Source organism: Haliotis asinina, chromosome 6 (assembly GCF_037392515.1).
Source record: "Haliotis asinina isolate JCU_RB_2024 chromosome 6, JCU_Hal_asi_v2, whole genome shotgun sequence".
Taxonomy (NCBI): Eukaryota; Metazoa; Mollusca; class Gastropoda; order Lepetellida; family Haliotidae; genus Haliotis; species Haliotis asinina.
Genome location: NC_090285.1, coordinates 29,648,518 through 29,669,042, shown reverse-complemented (window position 1 = coordinate 29,669,042; position 20,525 = coordinate 29,648,518). Strand labels below are relative to the sequence as shown.

General features: G+C 40.6%; 1 protein-coding gene across 1 annotated transcript in view; it reads left to right on the top strand.

Moving 5' to 3' along the window:
• The first annotated feature begins 325 nt into the window (after window positions 1-325).
• The window catches only part of LOC137287156 (single-minded homolog 2-like), a 45,156-nt gene continuing 24,956 nt past the window's right edge, over window positions 326-20,525 (top strand). The window contains exons 1-2 of the mRNA XM_067819319.1: window positions 326-385; window positions 4,078-4,262. Coding sequence (XP_067675420.1) covers window positions 4,088-4,262 — 175 coding nt within the window. The 5' untranslated portion in view covers window positions 326-385; window positions 4,078-4,087. The remainder of the gene's footprint in view (window positions 386-4,077; window positions 4,263-20,525) is intronic.

The window sequence follows — 20,525 nt, the reverse complement described above, 5'->3', positions numbered from 1 at the left end:
TATAGACAATATCTTTGTTCTCAACAATTGTGTGCAATTGATGCTGACAGAATCAGATGTCCATGCAGTTTATTACAATTCATATCAATTCCAGCATGACTTTCACCACGACGCATAGCGCAGACAGATGTAAATTATCCGTGATTGTCTCCTTACGATCTATTATAATTTTGGTAAAATTCCGTGGAAAATTCAATTCAGCAAATGCTCATGTACATACAATTGACATTATTGCCCGTGGATTTTATACAGTCATAAGGGAATATTTGGCAGGACTGAAAATAAACATTGTAATGTCTGTTTGTTGGTGATGTTTCAGATCAGGCAGCGGGGAGGGAGGTAGCGCCTCTAACGATTTAGAAGCGTGCACGGAAAAACATGAGAGGTAAGTGACGCTCATATACAAATAACTCTGTTTTTTATTTTTTGTTTACTGAAATGTTTCATCATTTCATATTTTGGGAACATTGTAAAGACATGTGAATCAAACAACATGTACAGGTGCGGACTGTCAATATTGTCATTAACCTCCGCGTATAGTTAACTGGAACCTTAGAAGATTAGGTCAGACAATTCGAAATGAGTAGCTGGCAGTCTGACCAACGTCCGGGAGGTATCGTGTCAATTCCCGCAATATACAAGAAAGCCACATTTACATATTGGCTGCTGTCAGCTGTAGGTCGTGGTATTGTGCGTCTCAATCAAGCTTTAAGGTGACATGTGTAAACAGCAAATTATTATTCACGGCTTTATTGTGCTGATATGTTGTTGATTTCGTTTTATTTCAAAATTGATAAATCAATTTTGCAATTTGCTGCATTATTCCTGAGAATTTCTTTCGTTGGTATTATCCCAGTAGCAGTAGCAGCAGTCATAGTGTCTCGTGCACAAGGTATAACTACTGAAGGTATTAAGGTATTACATTCTAGGTATTACTTAAAATATCATGTAATATTTATGAAAGTGGAAAGTGACAAGATTAAGTTGACAGTATGAGGAGCCTGTATAGGGGACATTCATGTACGTACAGTTGAGGCGGTCTGTGCTATCTACATACACCCGCCGCAGATAAACACATTCACATCCACAAAGCTGTCCACACCTTATACAAAACATGAAAGAGGCATATTTCACTGGAGTCTAAGACTTTATCACGAACAAATAAGTTTATCTTGAGACGATAGTTGAGGTCGACTGAAGCTTCGGAAGACACATGTAATCCGTATTTCAGTCTCCCAAATTGATCTTTTCAAGATGCCTTTTTGGAAGTGATTTCACCGTTCCAGCTTTATGTAACTGAGCACACAAAGCTTGCGTGATATTTTAGATAACAATACACCTACTATATAAGGGTGCCAAAATAATAAGCTTGGCAAACGAAAGGTTAACAGGCCAGTCGAGACATCAAAGGGAAACCCTAGTTAAAATTCAAGTCTCTTGTGTGCAAATTATCACTCTTGCAATTTACATGAGCTGGGATAATTGATTGCATCTCTCAGATAACGCCCGACCTTTTCCTCATATCTTATTCCACAAGAAATACGTACTATCGCACATACGCTCTGTGAGAATCTCAATCATATCGTTTGGCTATGGTCTGAAATCAGGATTTCGAATTATTTAGTGTTTAATTTTGTGCATCAGAAAACTAATGGTGTAATTTCAGTGGTGAATGTTTAGTTTCCTTCAAAAGTTTTGAAAATTTGCGGACATACAACATGTCTAGTCTTGGCAAATACATGTAGATATTCATCTCCACATTTGAATACAAATGTTGCTCACTTCCCGAAACTTGCAACGTAAGTGTACGAGTTGCCTCATTTGGGTGCATGTAGTACTGACAAGGGTCCCCGAGCCGGGGAGGAGCTGGGATGGGCGCGAACGATGGCGTCCGTAACAGTGTACTGGCCTCGGTATACACGGCATCGTTACAGGTTAATGGTGAGCTTTGAAGCCCTACCGCAAAATGTGTTTTACACAGGCCAATTTGTGTGAGTTTGGGACAAGAGATGTTTACATACGGAGATTGAGTATGTAGGAAGAGCAATGGGAGACGGGGCGGGGGTGGGGACTGGGGGCAGTGGAGGAGCGCAGGAGAGACACGAACAAGTTCCATCAACACACACAAAACCTCTCCATATAAATCTAAATATAAATGTCCTCAAGTCTATAGTTGAACTCAAGTCAATATTGCGCAATGCAGAATTATATTATATTATATTATATTATATTATATTATATTATATTATATTATATTATATTATATTATATTATATTATATTATATTGAAACGACAATATATTTGCAATGCATACATACACGTGTGCATATGATATTACAAAGTGTCAATTCACAGAAAGGGTGAAATATATTCTGAATATTATGAAAATTACACAACAGATTCCCTTCAAATAGTTTCATTGATGTCCTTAAGTAATGGTGTATTTGAAAACAGAGGGTATTTCAGTTTGAGGCTGGGCAGTTTTTTCATCATTTGTACTTTAACAGAGTTCGCCAAAATGTGCTCCTTGCAGTACTCTTCGATGGCCGGCTACATGTGTCCCTAACGTCACCAGTTGACAACCTGATAATAATCATCAATGATATCCGAACACACATTTATTGTGTGAGCTTCTGTTCTCACACACGTAGTATGACATGTATACAAACATGCGTTTGCATGTGCTTTACGAACTTATTAACAAGTCACATAATCTATTCGTATCTATAAAAGGAAAACTGCAAGAACACTAGCAGTTCTTTGTCAGTGAATCAAACATTAATCAGCGTAGTCTATCGTCACTTTGGATTTCATCTGGCGGATTACTGACGAGACTATTTGCTTTCCAGTGTAACATTAAAATGTGATCCTTACGCATTGATGAACCATTGATGAACTCGCATTTCACTAGTCTAACTATGCCACAGTCTACCAAATGCAACCGTACACTCGTGTATCCCTGAACGGCAATCTGGGTAAATACACATAAAAAGTGCAAGTCAAACGCTGCACCTACCTCAAAGCTATTGTTCCCTGGATTGAAAGTAATTAGATGCTCTACACAATTCCATCTACCAGCTTGCTGACAGAATGTGTTTCCATACAACGAGAATAACTGAGATTTTTAAGGGTGTGCTTTTGGAATGATTGGAAGAGAGTATGACTGTGGTAGGGAATTGTGGGTAGATTATGAAAGAATACTGAAAAAGTGTAATTTAAATATGACAGGTCTCCCGTTTGCGAAAGAAAGTGTTTGAGAGATATATTCCAAGTGGAACACGAGCTAACCAGTGTTTATCGCAAACTTGCGAATTTTTAGCTGAATTTTCGTAAGATAATTTTGACCAAGAATGTTATGAAGATTGCGAAAAATGTTATCAGTAAGAATAAATTTTAATTACAGAAAGATTCACGACTCCGAAGACATGGAACAAATTATACTGTCACTGCACTTCTGTGTTACTCTGAACATTAGCGCCACACCGGGAATTATGTGCTCCATATCAATCAAATTTTATTCTAGAATATACTTCATACCTAAGAAAATGTAATTTAGTGTGACAATTTAGTGAAAATGCCCCAATCAGAAATATTTTTACACATATAATAAAATTTTCTATTTGTAATACATTCTACAAATAAATAAATAAATAAATAAATAAATAAATAAATAAATAAATAAATAAATAAATAAATAAATAAATAAATAAATGCGCCATTAGTTGTTCTTTGTATTACCCCTGTTTCTTGTTATCATGACTATGAAGACTGTAATTTCTGTTTGAAATATACATTCACAGCAAAGCTGTTGACGATTGGCGTTGTTTTCCTTAATGTGTTAAAGGTAAACTCAGCTTCTCATTTCGTAACGAAATATATTGAGAAAGTCGAAATGGAAGTACAACACAATGAAAGGAAGATAAGTTAGCTGTAAAATGACGATTACAACCAAATTTACGTTCCATCAGTGGTTAGTATAAGGTCAACTTGTTTGAGGATATTTATGTTTTATATTGTATTGTTTTAATGTCCTTTTCTACAATGTATATTTAATATCATGTTCCACGTATTATCAGGGTTGAAGCGATGAAGGAAAAATCCAAGAATGCAGCACGCACTCGGCGCGAGAAGGAGAATGCGGAATTTTACGAGTTGGCCAAGATGTTGCCGCTCCCGTCCGCCATCACTAGCCAGCTGGACAAGGCGTCCATCATCAGACTGTCCACAAGTTACCTGAAGATGAGGACAGTGTTCCCAGATGGTAGGTCCTACATATATATTAATACCTCTCGCTGTCTCTTACCACGTACTTGTGGAAACTTACACTGCACGATATTAAGGATATACATGCGCCAGCCTCGAACTTACACACACGGTAGTTTTTATCTAACCATGAACGGTCACATTGCAAAATATGCAATACCCTCTGATCGTGTTCATTTTAATTGATTACATTTCGTCATCAAAACGCGACTGAGGATCTCGCCTCCAAGCAATCGAGTTGTCGCCTTGGACATAAATTCTGTAATTTTACACTTTTTCTCATTACGGGTGTTATTAGTATGTACAGTTGTCTTGTCCTTTCTTCCGAAAATACAAATCAGTCGTCATGTTGTCGCCTTTCGTCACAGGCAATTCTTAGAACCGTAGTGGACAGTGTAACTGTTGGTTCTGTCTGAACATATACAAAAACGTGACAGTATCTTTAGTATGTGAAACAGACGCTATTCTTCGTTCCTACAAATAACATATCCATATGTAATTTTCGTTTTCACCGGAAGTCCACAGATGGGAAACATTCCTGCAGACTAAACTCATAGGTTGATAAACATTGTCTGTCAAAATTCAAATGCAGTATATTCTGTTGCATTTTGCCAAGAACTTGGAGAGAAACATACGACATATTACCGAGTTAAGTCCGATTTACTTGTTGATATTATGTCTAATGTTTCACCCACAAATCAATTTCCGATTAAGCATGTGGCGTGGAACTTGTTTCTTAGATAAACCGGAGTTGCACTTTATTGGATTGGCAATAAATGCGTTTAGTTTGACATAGAATAAATAAAGTAACAAATGTGTGAAATAATGTTTATTATCTGGCCCACTTGAGCTCTGAAATTTATGATATTCAATTGTTGCTCGGACAATATGATTTATACATTATACCGCCAGCGGGTAGACACTATCACGCCTCAAGTGACATGAAATGCATCCATTGATACTCAAACTAGTTTTATTGAACAATAAAATGTCCCCAATATTTGTATAAATCCAGAAATTCCATAAATTGTACAGATTTAGTTATTGTGCGCAATTGCGCGTCTCTTATGTAGAACTTAGATATTGATATGAAACTGAAATGAAGGCGACTTTCCTTCGTTATTTGTGTGGCTGTTGATGGTGTTAATAACATTCTAATTAATCACTGTATGATAACCTGTAATTTGCAGATGCAACATTTTGGTAAATGGTTCAACATAAGAGGTTAAAGTATTTTTAAAGTTTAAAACAAATGCCTGTTCAGTAATCAGTCCAAGTGATCAGTATGATGTCCAGTGTTTAATCATTGATCACGACAAGTATATTTGGCTCTGTCTGTCGAGTGCCAGGATAATCAGCCTCGTTTGCAATTTCTTTTTTCCGCCTCGCTCGCAACAAGTCCTACATGGCGGTGCGCGCGTGTCCAGCACAGCGGGGGCCTGCCTGGAGTGTTATTATAATTGCTGAATGCTTGGGGGACAATTAATTTGAAGATGCTGCCATGCGGGAAAGGATAGGGCCTATGGCAAAATGTGGATCTTTCCAGTACAGTAAGGTCTGCCTCTGCTCCAGTGTTTTAGGACAACACAGCCCTGGTAACGTTTAGATATATTAAACGACTTCGAACAATTTCATAAATAGCCTATAACTTTCACAGTCTCTATATATATTCTTTAAATTAAAAATATATAATAAATAATTAAATATATAAGTTTCAAAATTATTTCTGTGGCACAGTGTTAGGCGTCGACAATGGACGATTCCAAACGTGATTTTTTCATGGCCATGAAACCTGTATGGGAAAAACAATAACATGCAAGTAGATGATGAATTTGGAAAGCTTCCTTAACTACTGTTAATATCCCTACAGAAAAGCTGAGACAAAACAAACTGTTTTTATTTGTTTTTCCTAACTGGTGTACTTTTATTTCTTCATTATTGTCTTTCAACTAAATGCTGACTTTACAGACGCTAAGTAATGGTTCTTTCATGTGGACCCCCTCATACTGGTATCTCCAATTTAAATAGATTGGCATTTTATTAGGCTACAGTCTTAAAACAACCACAAGCAGTACATTTCCTCTTTAGTTCAGCAACAATAAATTTCACAATATCTTTTGAGATATCATCTCAGTTTGGCACCCAAGGCGCAACAACACGTGCTATCATCGCAGGGGTTAATTACTCAGCCTGCTAACCGCCATTTACAATGATGTACTGCTGTGCTGTGAACTATAGTGCCATTAAACAATCTCATCATTAGGCGAGAGTAACCAGTGCATCAACTGATACGCAAACGTAACTATCTTGACGACGTTTCAAGAATTTCACAATTTCTGTGAAAGGCGCTAGAGTGATAAAATTTTATATTCCATATACACAAACCCTACTGTTGTTTGCAGACTTAATTATCAGAAATAAATATAAATATACTAACCCACTGACATACTGACACACACAGTTCAATACTTATTTTACATGTGTACATTGCTAAATATATACTGATATCTGCTACATTAGTATTTAGTCAGGAATGTCTCACTGTGATGTAAAGTCAGACACATGTCCTACAGTGCCGTAAAGTCAGGCGCATGTCCTAGCGTACCGTAAAGTCAGACCTCAGCAGTGTTTGCAATACTTTAATTTGCCAGGTGTCCATCAGAGCCTTTTGCAGCCTGCTGGCTTTGAAATCTATAGGCCTTGAAAGAAATCTGCAGGCCCAATTTCTTAGAGTCAAACCAATAAAGACAAAATACACTACACTTTACACAGTTCACACTGTATCTACAAAATCAATTAGCGAAGACTATGGCGCTGAGAAAAGTTATGTATATTAGTAAAAATTGATGCTGCCATTGATGAATCATGGTATAAAAAGTATAGGTAAGATTCTAGTTGAAAAAATATTGAAAGCTAATTTTTTAAAGTCCATTAGGCCCTGCAGATATTTGAAACTGCCGGCCCAACACATTAACAACCGGCGTTGGGCCTCCGGGCCGGCGATTATTTCGAACGCTGGACCTCAGTAGTAATTATTTATTTTCTACAGTGGTATTTAGTCAGAATCTGATCTACTATTATGCTCTAGGCAGGCTCATGCCCCACAGAAGCATACAAAAAGACGAATGTTCATGTAGCATGTATGGATATATTTAGTCTTACAGTGCCATGTCGTCATATTTCTGACTGTATTTATAATCAAACAGAGCCAAATAGTCAGACTCGCATCCTACAGTTGTATACAGGTCTATGTGACTTGACGAAACAAACCAAGTCGTTTACTGTCAGTTCTCAACAATTCATCCAAATGCCCCGACGAAGCTTTGTATCAGGTCCATTGTATACGAAAGTTGTAAAGAAGGCGGTATTGTATGCACAGACAAAAGCTTAATTTCTCCTCTAGCCACATTACAGTTTGTTACTGTCGTATGCTAATTCGTTTTCACTTACTCCTGAATTTCAATGTGTCTTATTGGCAACAATGTCAATCGTTGTTTGTTAAGGTTGAAATAATTTCTCGCTTTATTCCCTTCTGTGCCGATTATATTTTAGAATAGGCGTCATTACACACGAGAATCAAGTATGTGCTTGACCCCCTCAAATGTGTGAACCTTCCTTTCTGCCATGGATGATCCTTGATTACCTGAGACAGTAAAACAAAATGTGTGACTCTAAGATCAGAAGTACTATCAACCAAGTTAATGACTGTGACATTACATCATCTGTCTGTACCATAACTCTAGGTGTTGCATTTCAGAGTAGCATGACCACGGATTCTCGCGTCAATCAAATGTCAAAACCCTTTTCCCTCAAAGTCGAAAAGTATGACATCTTCTCAAAAGAGAAATAGCCAAGCTCTGTTTCCAAAAGTTTGCTTAAATAGTCCAGAATTTCTACTATCAAGAACTTCAGACCAAGGATCCATTAGGCTACATCACCCCTCATTACACCCCCGTCGCTCTGACCACACTCCACCCTTGTACACCCTCCACTAGGTACTCATGGAGAGCATTGAACGCAAAGTTGTTCTTCTTACTCACAAGTGGTTCTATGACAGTGACGCCTGTATCTCACAAGCAGTGCCAATCTCTTCGTTATGTGGACTGATTCCTCCTGTCCACCCCATCAGCCAAACACGCACAAGGAACAGAGCTTTCTCCTCCGCAACTCACATCGCTGGAACAATCTTACAAAATCTCTCAGATCACCAATGACAACAACTTCAAATCAGCTCTTTCTGTTTCAAAGTCTGTTTGATATGCTGCAGCTTTATGCAGCTGAGTGTGTATCCCGCTGGACGTCTGTTTGTTATGCTGCATGTGTATGATGCTGACTGTATATCCCGCTGGACGTCTGCTTGTTATACTGCAGCTGTGTGATACTGATTGTGTAGCCCGCTTGACTTCTGTTATGCTGCTGCAGGATGCTGACGGTATATCCCGCTGGACGTCTGTTTGTTATGGTTGAGCTGTCTGATATTGACGGTATTTCCCGCTGGACGTCTGTTTGTTATGATTGAGCTGTCTGATATTGACGGTATATCCCGCTGGACGTCTGTTTGTTATGCTGGAACTGTATAATGCTGACTGTATATCCCGCTGGACGTCTGTTTGTTATGAAGGAGCTTATGATGCTGATTGTGTATCCCGCTGGACGTCTGTTTGTTATGCTGCAGCTGTATGGTGCCGATTGAAATCTGTCCTGTTCAAACACTTCCTAATCTGTCTTCTCACCTACCTCCACTCATCCTTACCCTATATGTGTTCTTATGTGAGTTTCATCACCTATCTCCACACAAACTCACCCTATGTGTGTTATTATGTGAGTCTCCTCACCTTGCTTTGCACACCCTTGCCCTAAGTGTGTTCATATGTGTGTCATCTCACCTACCTCCACACTCCCTTACCCTATATGTGTCTATGTATGAGTCTCCTCACCAGCCTAAACGCAACCTTAGCCCGCGTGTTTCCATATGTAAATATCCTTACTGTCTGCTCCACTCAACCTACACTAAATGGTGTCCAGTGTGTGAGTCCGTTTACCGTCTACTACACACAACCTACCCTGCGTGTGACCATATGGGAATATGCTCAGTGTCTACTCTACACAGCCTACCATGTAAATTTACCGTCAACTCCAAACAATCTACTCTAATGTGCGCGAATGTGCCTCCTCCAAACAACCTACCGTGTATGCGTCCTATGTTTAAATTTCACTACCGTTTATTCCAGTATCTATTAGCCCCGCGTTTGAGAGCATGGAGAAATTGGGAAAATGTAAGAAAATGAACACTGTCTGTGATGAATCTGCAACAGGATATGTTGTTATTTTAGATAAGATCAAGCAGCATACCGTTAAAGTCATACTTTGTGGTATGAACCACTTGAAACATTTAAAATTGCAAGACAGCAAAGTCCCGCTTACGTTATTGGCAAGATATATTATCTAGGAAGCCATAGATACCTACTCACATGATGTCTTCTGTGTGTACATCGACATTGTTAATATATGGCAACTCTCTCTGGAGTATAATGTTGCCATGGTCAATCAAGAATAATGTCAGTATATTATATAACATATGTTTTTCCCACGGCATTCATTTCAGCTGTGTAGAAAAGATGTAAATTGATATTAAATCCACCGAGCGAAGTCCGTCATTTCGACACTGTTATGAATGGATAAGCTTAAAATGCGAAGGTTTGTGTATGAATTGACACAATAACATAGAGATTAGAAGCAGTGTTTTGTTGACAATGTAACCCTGTATCCACGCCGATCAAAGTACTAGAATAAACATGTTCCGTCTGTTCTAGCGCTACACACTACAGAGAGAGCTAGTGTGAAATAAAACATACTTTAATGCCAATCTCTTTGTTCAACATGTTATTTTGACACTGATCTCGAGAATCACGAATATTTGCATGTTATCCGGTTTTTATGCTTGACGTTTCTTTAGTCCATGTTTGGTATCAATCCATGTATATCTATGTACTATATATGCCGGCGACTACTCGTAATAGTTAGTACCTATTTCACCTATACTTCCTATGGTGCTCACTATGTGTGTCGTGTATAGTTTCTACTAGCTAGTCACGTGACATGAAGGGGTTGGCTAGGGTTTTGACAAGGGCAAGATTTCCTTGTTCTGATGTGTGTTACATACATCACTACATTTTTGAGTATACTGAAATTTGAGATAGTGTTTGAAAATGCGCATTCCCTCCTTTTAAACGTGAATCCAAGAATGCTTTCTACGAAGGGATAGACAAAGTATTCATTTGTGGCTAGACAGGCAGATTTGGCAGCACAACAGTCATGCAGTCACCTCAAGGCCTTTGTTGTAGAATAACATGGGAAATGAATTTTTAATGATATTTAAATGTTCATTTACATAATTTGTAATGAAAATTAAATCAGAGCTAAAGCAAGGAGAATGTGATGAGTGCGTGTGTATTTACCCAGTGCTGACGTCACCGCACTCCTTATCGTTAATGAGCACAAAAAGGGACAGCTGGGCCGGATTTCCTAGCATGTCAATACTTAAGGGGGTCGAGAGTAAAGGGTGGGGACACACATACATTATTGACTGGTGAGCCGGTTTGTTGGGTGGAATGGGTGAGACTGTGTGACATCCTCCATGCTGTACATGATGAAGACAAGAAATGGGTATAGCGGGCCTTCATAATGCTGTGACTGCACGCTGGGAGCAATCTCCCTTGTGGTTTAGCAGCGGCTTACACGTCCACGCTGGCACTTGCCGCGCATATCTCTGTTGACTTTCTTCTTCACTCACTGAGGATGATCTCTTAAAAAGATTTGCCCTAAGGACCAAAGAGCAGTACTCCACCTCTATAGTTGTCAGCACTCCGAGGCTGCTTCAAACATTGACACACGCTTGTAGGACTTACACACTAGGGCGCACATCTCCAGTCTCACTACACATGTTGGAACATTTGTTAATAATATTATGAATATTCATATTGTCCATGAAGCAGCATTTGTCCTCTAGACTCGACACAGAACACGGGCCCTGTGACATGCCGACATGAAGCATATTACATCCCGCAATAACCCCTGGTCAGCCATTTGGCGGATAGTGATAAGAGTCAGAATGATGTGTCAGGAAAATGTTATCATACAGAACCACGGCAACTATTTTCAGTCGTATCCAGGACAGCGGTAACGAAGAAACAGAACCGGGCTTATATGTGCATATGACTATATGTATGTCCAGGCAAAATGGCGGACTAGACTCTAGTTCGTGGGTCTCCAGATAGGAACTTCCGTATAAATAGAAACAACATCAGAAATGTCAACAAATTACACTTAACCTGACCAAACATATTTACCACATTACATACTTTGAACCGTATTGAAAAACAAATGTGCAACAAAGGGTTAACATGAGGGGAAGTGCGTAAAGTAAATTGAATTGAACAGAATTCAAATTACACCAAGAACTGTCCAATGCGTTATCTGTGTAGATACGCTATGCCAAATTTGCAGATGGAAGGAAACCAGCCTCTATCTTAGTATAGCAGAAACCACTGATGTCACGGAGTCGAGGTACTGGACAACAACTATAAGTTATTATGTCAGTTTCGCGAGGCTCATGAGTAAATGCGATACGTTTTATTTCATCTGGTCGTGTTTTCTTAAAGTGCATATTGTCATGTGCAACGAACTGAACAGACTGTTTTCACCGTTGGTAAGTGGGAACATGTGTAAGGTGAAACACATAACCATGAAGCAGGGATTTACGTGAAACCCACATACCCTCGCTAATGCGCTTCGAGGTCCAGTGCAGTCTGTTTGGTGGTTTTATGCGGGCATCATGAAGAAAGTCAATCAGTTTCCAAGATATCTTTTTGATGTTGCTCATGCTCAGAGATAAGATGTCTTTTATAGATAGGGACTTTATAAATCAATTAATCTTCATTTCCTACTGAAAGATCCCAGGCCTGTAGTATATTAATTAATCATGTGCGGGTGCGAAACATTCTTTCTGAGAATAAAAGCTTTGCGAATATATATGGACAGCCTTTCAAAATGTGTTTTGCTGGAATTATTCATCAATGATACAATGACTGCAATGATATAATATGATTTTCAGGATGTACACAATAATATTTCTTTATATATCTATTTCTTAACGATAAGTAAACACATAAAAAAATGAAATTCATCTTCGATCTCGTTTAAGTTGCACATTTGAGAACATTCATTATTTAATAAGTGATTTAGTGATTTTTGCAGTATATCTTTTTGTCTTTGTTTAACTGAACAAAATAAGATTCTACAAATTTTTCATGTCAGACATTTTAACCAACATCTAATAAATTTTATAGTTGATTCCATGTACAATGGATATCGTCCACATTCTCCGTAAACCCAAAAGCTGAAAAGCCCTGAAGTCACTTGTATGCTCGCAAATAGACATTTTCTTTGACAACGAAAGTTTTAAAATCACATACTTTCGTACCATGAAGCAGTTATGTCCACTGGACTGATGACTTAGATTATTTGTAAGACTCTGCCTAGCACTATATCATTCAATGTCAGGATTCTGTAGAGGATTCCTGAGAAGGGTCATTGTTTCATAATCATACCTTATTACGCGATCTTCAGATTGTCATTTCGATGGACGATAAGAGGAAGGAAAGTTGTGGTGATGCAGTGCAATAAGCCTCATAGTTAAATTGCGTGTGATCTTGATACATGTCTTGATATTAAAAACTACTCGCACTGAAGCATGATTTGAATAGTAGGTCTGTATGTGTACTTGCAATGGGATTTTTTGTATCTGTTAATGGACTCGTATTTCAGAACTAGATATTCATGCATATGCTCACACATATACATATTAATATACGTGCATGCCGCGTATTGACGACGACTATGTTTTGCTGTGTCATTCTTTTGATGAATCAATCTGGCACACGATTGAAATATATATGACCTTTCATTTGTTTCCTGCTTTTAACTTTATTAGCCGGCATTACGACAGTTTGTACATATCTATAACTAAACTATCGAGATGCATTATAATTTTAAGTGCACGATGGAACGCAATTCAGACTTTCAGATTTTCACTTGTGATGAAAATATAGGTGTCGTAATAGTCTATTTCTGTTGGAAGCCGGTTTCATTAAACCCATAGCAGAGTGTATGCTTCTCTCTTTTTGAGGGCACGGGCATGCCTTTCCACAAGGTAGTATGTTATACAGTATTGTTAGTAATGTACATATGTTTGAATCTTTGTTACAATACTACAATGAATATAGTTCCTTTGCATCAATGACTTCCATATCGACCTTCTATATACTGCACTACTCTGTGGCTGTATGCCTTTCTTTCATAGTTATCATTCTGACCTGTCAAACAAACCCATAATGTATGAACCAGATAAGGCTCAGTGGTGGAATGACAGGATGGGGCATCCTTTCCTTACATCTAATGACATTTCATGTGTGCACTGCACCGAATTATTGTTAAATTTAGGATGATCATAGTAGACTTTCTTCCTTACCCCTCCTCCACCTCAACCCCCACGCCCACTGAACAGTTCATTCTTTGTACATATCGGACGACAATTATATACTAAGTAGGCAGTTGTCTCTACACTGGCGATGAGTTATTTTTATTGGGATTTTGCTCATCTGATGATTAAGAACACAGTGTGTTAGTCTTTGGTAACTTTTGAAAAATGTTTGGAAAAGATAGGGTGTATTTGGTTATGAACACACTTTGTTTTGTACACTAGGAGACAGGAAATATTTTGTTTTCGTATTTTAGTCGCATTTGTTTTCCACACTGAGAGAAGGAAATATGACCGGCATAAATTCTTGTTTGTCAATATATCGGTGACACATAAGCAATGTGATGTCTTGGTTCTTTCAAGGACTGAACTCTGTGACCAGTGATATACCTTTAATCTGAGCACTAAGGTGATTCAAGCGATGAAATATCAGGATTATTGTTATACTTGTCTCTCACGGTAAGGTATCATTGATCGATTAAGTTAATCTATTTAATTAGCCAATTAGTCTAGGTAGGCATTTATTACCTATCAATGAAGCGGTGTGCACATCACACTGCCAGAAACGGGACTCATGGAAATCGCACCATCAGAAATGGGACCAACTCACTGGACTGAAAGGTGTGATATTCTCACTGCCAGAAAGGGACTGCCACAAATGTGAATTATAACACCTCCCTAATTACGTCATCTCGAGACTGTCAGTTTTGGGATTATACCTTTTCTGGAAATAGTTGGTAACGGAGCATTGTTCCGCCGTCAAGTTGCTTGTAAATCGTCATGTGCTTTCTCGCCATTGGAAATGACATGAAACCCATTTATCGAATTACATTGCTGACTGCATGTTTAGTACATTTTTGTTTTGCGTGAATATAGCTTTCTGTTACTCAACAAGTAATGCTCTTGTTTTCTGGTTCTACAATACAATACAATATATATTTGCCCATACATGATTGTATGTGTATGATTTCTCTTAAGGTGGTCAAAGAGCTACAGTCTTTTATTAAGCTCGATCTTTGTAAAAGCATAATAGGTTGTATTTCAGGGAGGGCGGAAATTCTGTAAATTGGCTGTTGTCTCAATCCTCCCCCGCCGCTGTCCCTGCTATCCTGCGATTTATCTCCGCTAATCGCTACTCTCGGCTGACACTCACCGCAACAATTACCCTCCGCCCCACGAGACTCGTTATCTCTGTAACCACAGGTGGAAAATAAGAATGGCAGACAATCTGCTTTATCGAGGATTGAATTATGTTGCTTATTGGAATCGAATCAGTTGAGCGTGTCAAAGAATAGACGAAGGTTACTGAGCTGAAACGTCCGAAGTGATAATTTTGTCGTATGTTTGTAAATGTCGTTCCGATTGGTTACATTTGACGTCTGCCATGTCGCTAGCAGACGATAAAACTTTCTGACAGACAGTTCCCTTCCCACAATACACTAGGGGTCTGTTCGTGTAAATATTGGATAATTACAACTGACGGGACCTTGGCATGCAGAGCTGAATTTGAATTTCACGGATGACTAACTGCTTTATCGAAGGTGTTAAGCTCAACCCAAGTCAAGTGACTGTGACACACGTGATTCACATGTAATGACTGTAAGTGTGTAACAGTCCTATAGGTGTAGACAGAGGAGGACTCAACGCGTCACCAACTCGGAAACGGTCGAAGGGTCCTAGCGGTAAATATGAATTCGTTATTCTCGACCCGCCAACCTTCGGTTATGACTGATAATGTTTATACAATGAACAACACAAAAAACCCAACAACAAACAAAATAAAATAAATAAAAAATGAAATAATTAAAAATAAAAAAGAAAGAAAGAAAAATAAAACACCCAGCCAGTCATCAGGGCAAAAAAGCAACTTCAAATGTTACCAGCCAAAAATGGATTTAACCATTCCAGACACCAAGATATGGTGAATATACTTCGTACTCAGATCTCAGATGTGTGGAACATCTGAAAATTTTACGAGAACGTCGGGCTGGCTAGCTGTACATTTTGACCGTCTGTCAGAAACCGAGTCCGTCTCGGGTGGTAGAACGGGCCTTATTTCACACACTATAATTAAGCGGCAATGGCTTTAACAATGTCATCGTACTCAGTGCACAACCCAGTCTACTTCCATTGGGTCAAGTAAATTACGCAAAGCTAACTAGTTTCTCTTGTTTTAAACACTGACTCCAGAAACAACTATGGACAATATAACACCACCCAAATGAATTTCTCAACAACAGTGAACGAGGCGCCGAGAACTTCATGGCCGTGAAGGTAGGCCAGCTGAATGTGGTCTCTCTGAAGAATAGCACTGGGACACAGTCAATATTTACTGTGGATCACTTACGTTGTGATCAGGGTACTGACAAGCACAAGCGAATAAAGGGACAGAGGATGTCAACAGTAGCCGCATATAGGGCAGAGGCGATGCCAGATATTGGGGTAGGGTAGGGCAAGACCCGACGCGGAGGGTATTTCACTTTGGTATGAAGCAAGAAAGTTGACGAATGGCGACGACAGTAAATCGGTGGGGTAAATGAAAAGGTAGGAAGGTGTGTGGGAAAAGAAGGCTTGGGATCTGCAGAGTATGTGAGAATTCTGTTGGGATGTAGGGGATATTCATTCGGGATAATGAGCGACGGATACAGCAGTGGTGGATAAAGCATGGCCCAAAGAGAGCTGGGGTGGCCTGTGAGAGGTGGATGCAATGATCCAAAGTGCGCGATGGATGAGCAGGATCAGATCGTGTTCAGGTGGAAAGTGACTGAGAGGTGGGTGGAGTGGTCTGGGATGAGCTTAGGTGGAAAGTGGGTGAGAGGTGGGTGGAGTGGTCTGGGATGAGCTAAGGTGGAAAGTGACTGAGAGGTGGGTGGAGTGGTCTGGGATGAGCTTAGGTGGAAAGTGGGTGAGAGGTGGGTGAAGTGGTCTGGGATGAGCTTAGGTGGAAAGTGGGTGAGAGGTGGGTGGAGTGGTCTGGGATGAGCTTAGTGGAAAGTGGGTGAGAGGTGGGTGAAGTGGTCTGGGATGAGCTTAGGTGGAAAGTGGGTGAGAGGTGGGTGAAGTGGTCTGGGATGAGCTTAGGTGGAAAGTGACTGAGAGGTGGGTGGAGTGGTCTGGGATGAGCTTAGGTGGAAAGTGGGTGAGAGGTGGGTGAAGTGGTCTGGGATGAGCTTAGTGGAAAGTGGGTGAGATGTGGGTGAAGTGGTCTGGGATGAGCTTAGGTGGAAAGTGACTGAGAGGTGAGTGGAGTGGTCTGGGATGAGCTTAGGTGGAAAGTGGGTGAGAGGTGGGTGGAGTGGTCTGGGATGAGCTTAGTGGAAAGTGGGTGAGAGGTGGGTGGAGTCGTCTGGGATGAGCTTAGGTGGAAAGTGGGTGAGAGGTGGGTGAAGTGGTCTGGGATGAGCTTAGGTGGAAAATGGGTGAGAGGTGGGTGAAGTGGTCTGGGATGAGCTTAGTTGGAAAATGGGTGAGAGGTGGGTGGAGTGGTCTGGGATGAGCTTAGTGGAAAGTGGGTGAGAGGTGAGTGGAATGGTCTGGGATGAGCTTAGGTGGAAAGTGGGTGAGAGGTGGGTGAAGTGGTCTGGGATAAGGTCAGTGGAAAGTGGGTGAGAGGTGGGTGGAGTGGTCTGGGATGAGCTTAGGTGGAAAGTGGGTGAGAGGTGGGTGAAGTGGTCTGGGATGAGCTTAGTTGGAAAATGGGTGAGAGGTGGGTGAAGTGGTCTGGGATGAGCTTAGTTGGAAAATGGGTGAGAGGTGGGTGGAGTGGTCTGGGATGAGCGTAGGTGGAAAGTGGGTGAGAGGTGGGTGGCATTGTGTGGATGGAATTTAGATGGAAAGTGGGTGAGAGAGTAGTCTGGAGTGAGTTTATTTGACAGTACGTGATAGGTAGATGGAGTGGCCTGGGGTGAGTTGAGATGGAACGTGAGTGAGAGGTGGATCTAGTGGTCTGAAGTCAGTTTAGGTGGAACGCGGGTGAGAGTGGTCTGGGAAAAGCTTAGGTGGAAAAAGGGTGAGAGGTGGATGGAATGGTCTCGGTGAGTTTAGGTGGAAAGTGTATGAGGGGTGGATGGAGTGATCGGTGGTGCGATTAGGGGGAAAGTGGGCTTAGAGGCCAAGAAGGGGCCGATCAAATTGATGTGACTCCATGTTCAGTGTTTGCGCGGACGGCAACTGCGCCCTCCTAACTGATGTAGTGATGATAAGGTTACTCAATATTTCATTTGTGTGTCTTATTTTACATGTAAAATGTTTTATCCCATGCTTATGAAATGATGAGAACTGACTACGTCAAGTACTTCGCTCGCTGCTTTATGACGGTACATATAGACCTGCATTGAACGCATCATCATAAAAATACAAACATGCAAAGGCACACACTTGCCAGTAACTTATTGTAGCAACATGAAGACACATGGACCTACAGACTACCACACATCAATATAGCTGCTTAGAGACCTATTTACCACCAACTTCATGTTGCAACATAAGGAGACTTGGATCTACTTACCACGCGCTCACGTGGACCTATTTAATCCACACTTAATATAGCGACATAAACCTACATGGAGTCATATACCACACATTGATATATCTACATTCAGACACATCGACATACGTACCACAAACGGAATGTTGCAACATAAAGAAACATGGACCCATTTACCAAGTAATACAGCAATAAGACTTACCACGCACTGACATGGAGCTACTTACCACACTCTCACATGGACCTAATACCAAACACTCTCACATGGACCTACTTACCACACTCTCACATGGACCTACTTACCACACATTCACATGGACCTACCTACCACACTCTCACATGGACCTAATACCAAACACTCTGACATGGACCTAAAACCAAACACTCTCACATGGACCTACTTACCACACTCTCACATGGACCTACCTACCACACTCTCACATGGACCTAATACCAAACACTCTGACATGGACCTAATACTAAATACTCTCACACTGACCTAATACCAAACACTCCCACATGAACCTACTTACCACACACTCACATGGACCTAATACCAAACAATCTCACATGGACCTACTTACCACACTCTCACATGGACCTAATACCAAACACTCTCACATGGACCTAATACCAAACACTCTCACATGGACCTAATACCAAACACACTCACACTGACCTAGCACCAAACACTCTCACATGGACCTACCTACCACACTCTCTCATGGGCCTACTTACCACACTCTCACATGGACCTGATACCAAACACTCTCACATAGACCTACTTACCAAACACTCACATTCACCTACTTACCACACTCTCACATGGACCTACCTACCACACACTCACATGGACCTACTTACCACACACTCACATGGACCTACCTACCACACACTCACATGGACCTACTTACCACACACTCACATGGACGTGATACTAAACACTCTCACATGGACCTAATACCAAACACTCTCACACCGACCTAATACCAAACACTCCCACATGAACCTACTTACCACACACTCACATGCACCTACCTACCACACACTCACATGGACGTGATACTAAACACTCTCACATGGACCTAATACCAAACACTCTCACACTGACCTAATACCAAACACTCCCACATGAACCTACTCACCACACACTCACATGGACCTAATACCAAACACTCTCACGCTGACCTAATACCAAACACTCTCACATGGACCTACCTACCACACTCTCACATGGACCTAATACCAAACACTCCCACATGAACCTACTTACCACACACTCACATGGACCTAATACCAAACACACTGACATGGACCTAACACCAAACACTCTCACACTGACCTAATACCAAACACTCTCACATGGACCTACCTACCACACTCTCTCATGGGCCTACTTACCACACTCTCACATGGACCTGATACCAAACACTCTCACATAGACCTACTTACCAAACACTCACATTCACCTACTTACCACACTCTCACATGGACCTACCTACCACACACTCACATGGACCTACTTACCACACACTCACATGGACCTACCTACCACACACTCACATGGACCTACTTACCACACACTCACATGGACGTGATACTAAACACTCTCACATGGACCTAATACCAAACACTCTCACACTGACCTAATACCAAACACTCCCACATGAACCTACTTACCACACACTCACATGCACCTACCTACCACACACTCACATGGACGTGATACTAAACACTCTCACATGGACCTAATACCAAACACTCTCACACTGACCTAATACCAAACACTCCCACATGAACCTACTTACCACACACTCACATGGACCTAATACCAAACACTCTCACATGGACCTAATACCAAACACTCTCACACTGACCTAATACCAAACACTCTCACATGGACCTAATACAAAACACTCTCACATGGACTTAATACCAAACACTCTCATATGGACCTAATACCAAACACTCTCACGCTGACCTAATACCAAACACTCTCACATGGACCTACCTACCACACTCTCACATGGACCTAATACCAAACACTCCCACATGAACCTACTTACCACACACTCACATGGACCTAATACCAAACACTCTCACATGGACCTAATACCAAACACTCTCACACTGACCTAATACCAAACACTCTCACATGGACCTAATACCAAACACTCTCACATGGACCTAATACCAAACACTCTCATATGGACCTAATACCAAACACTCTCACGCTG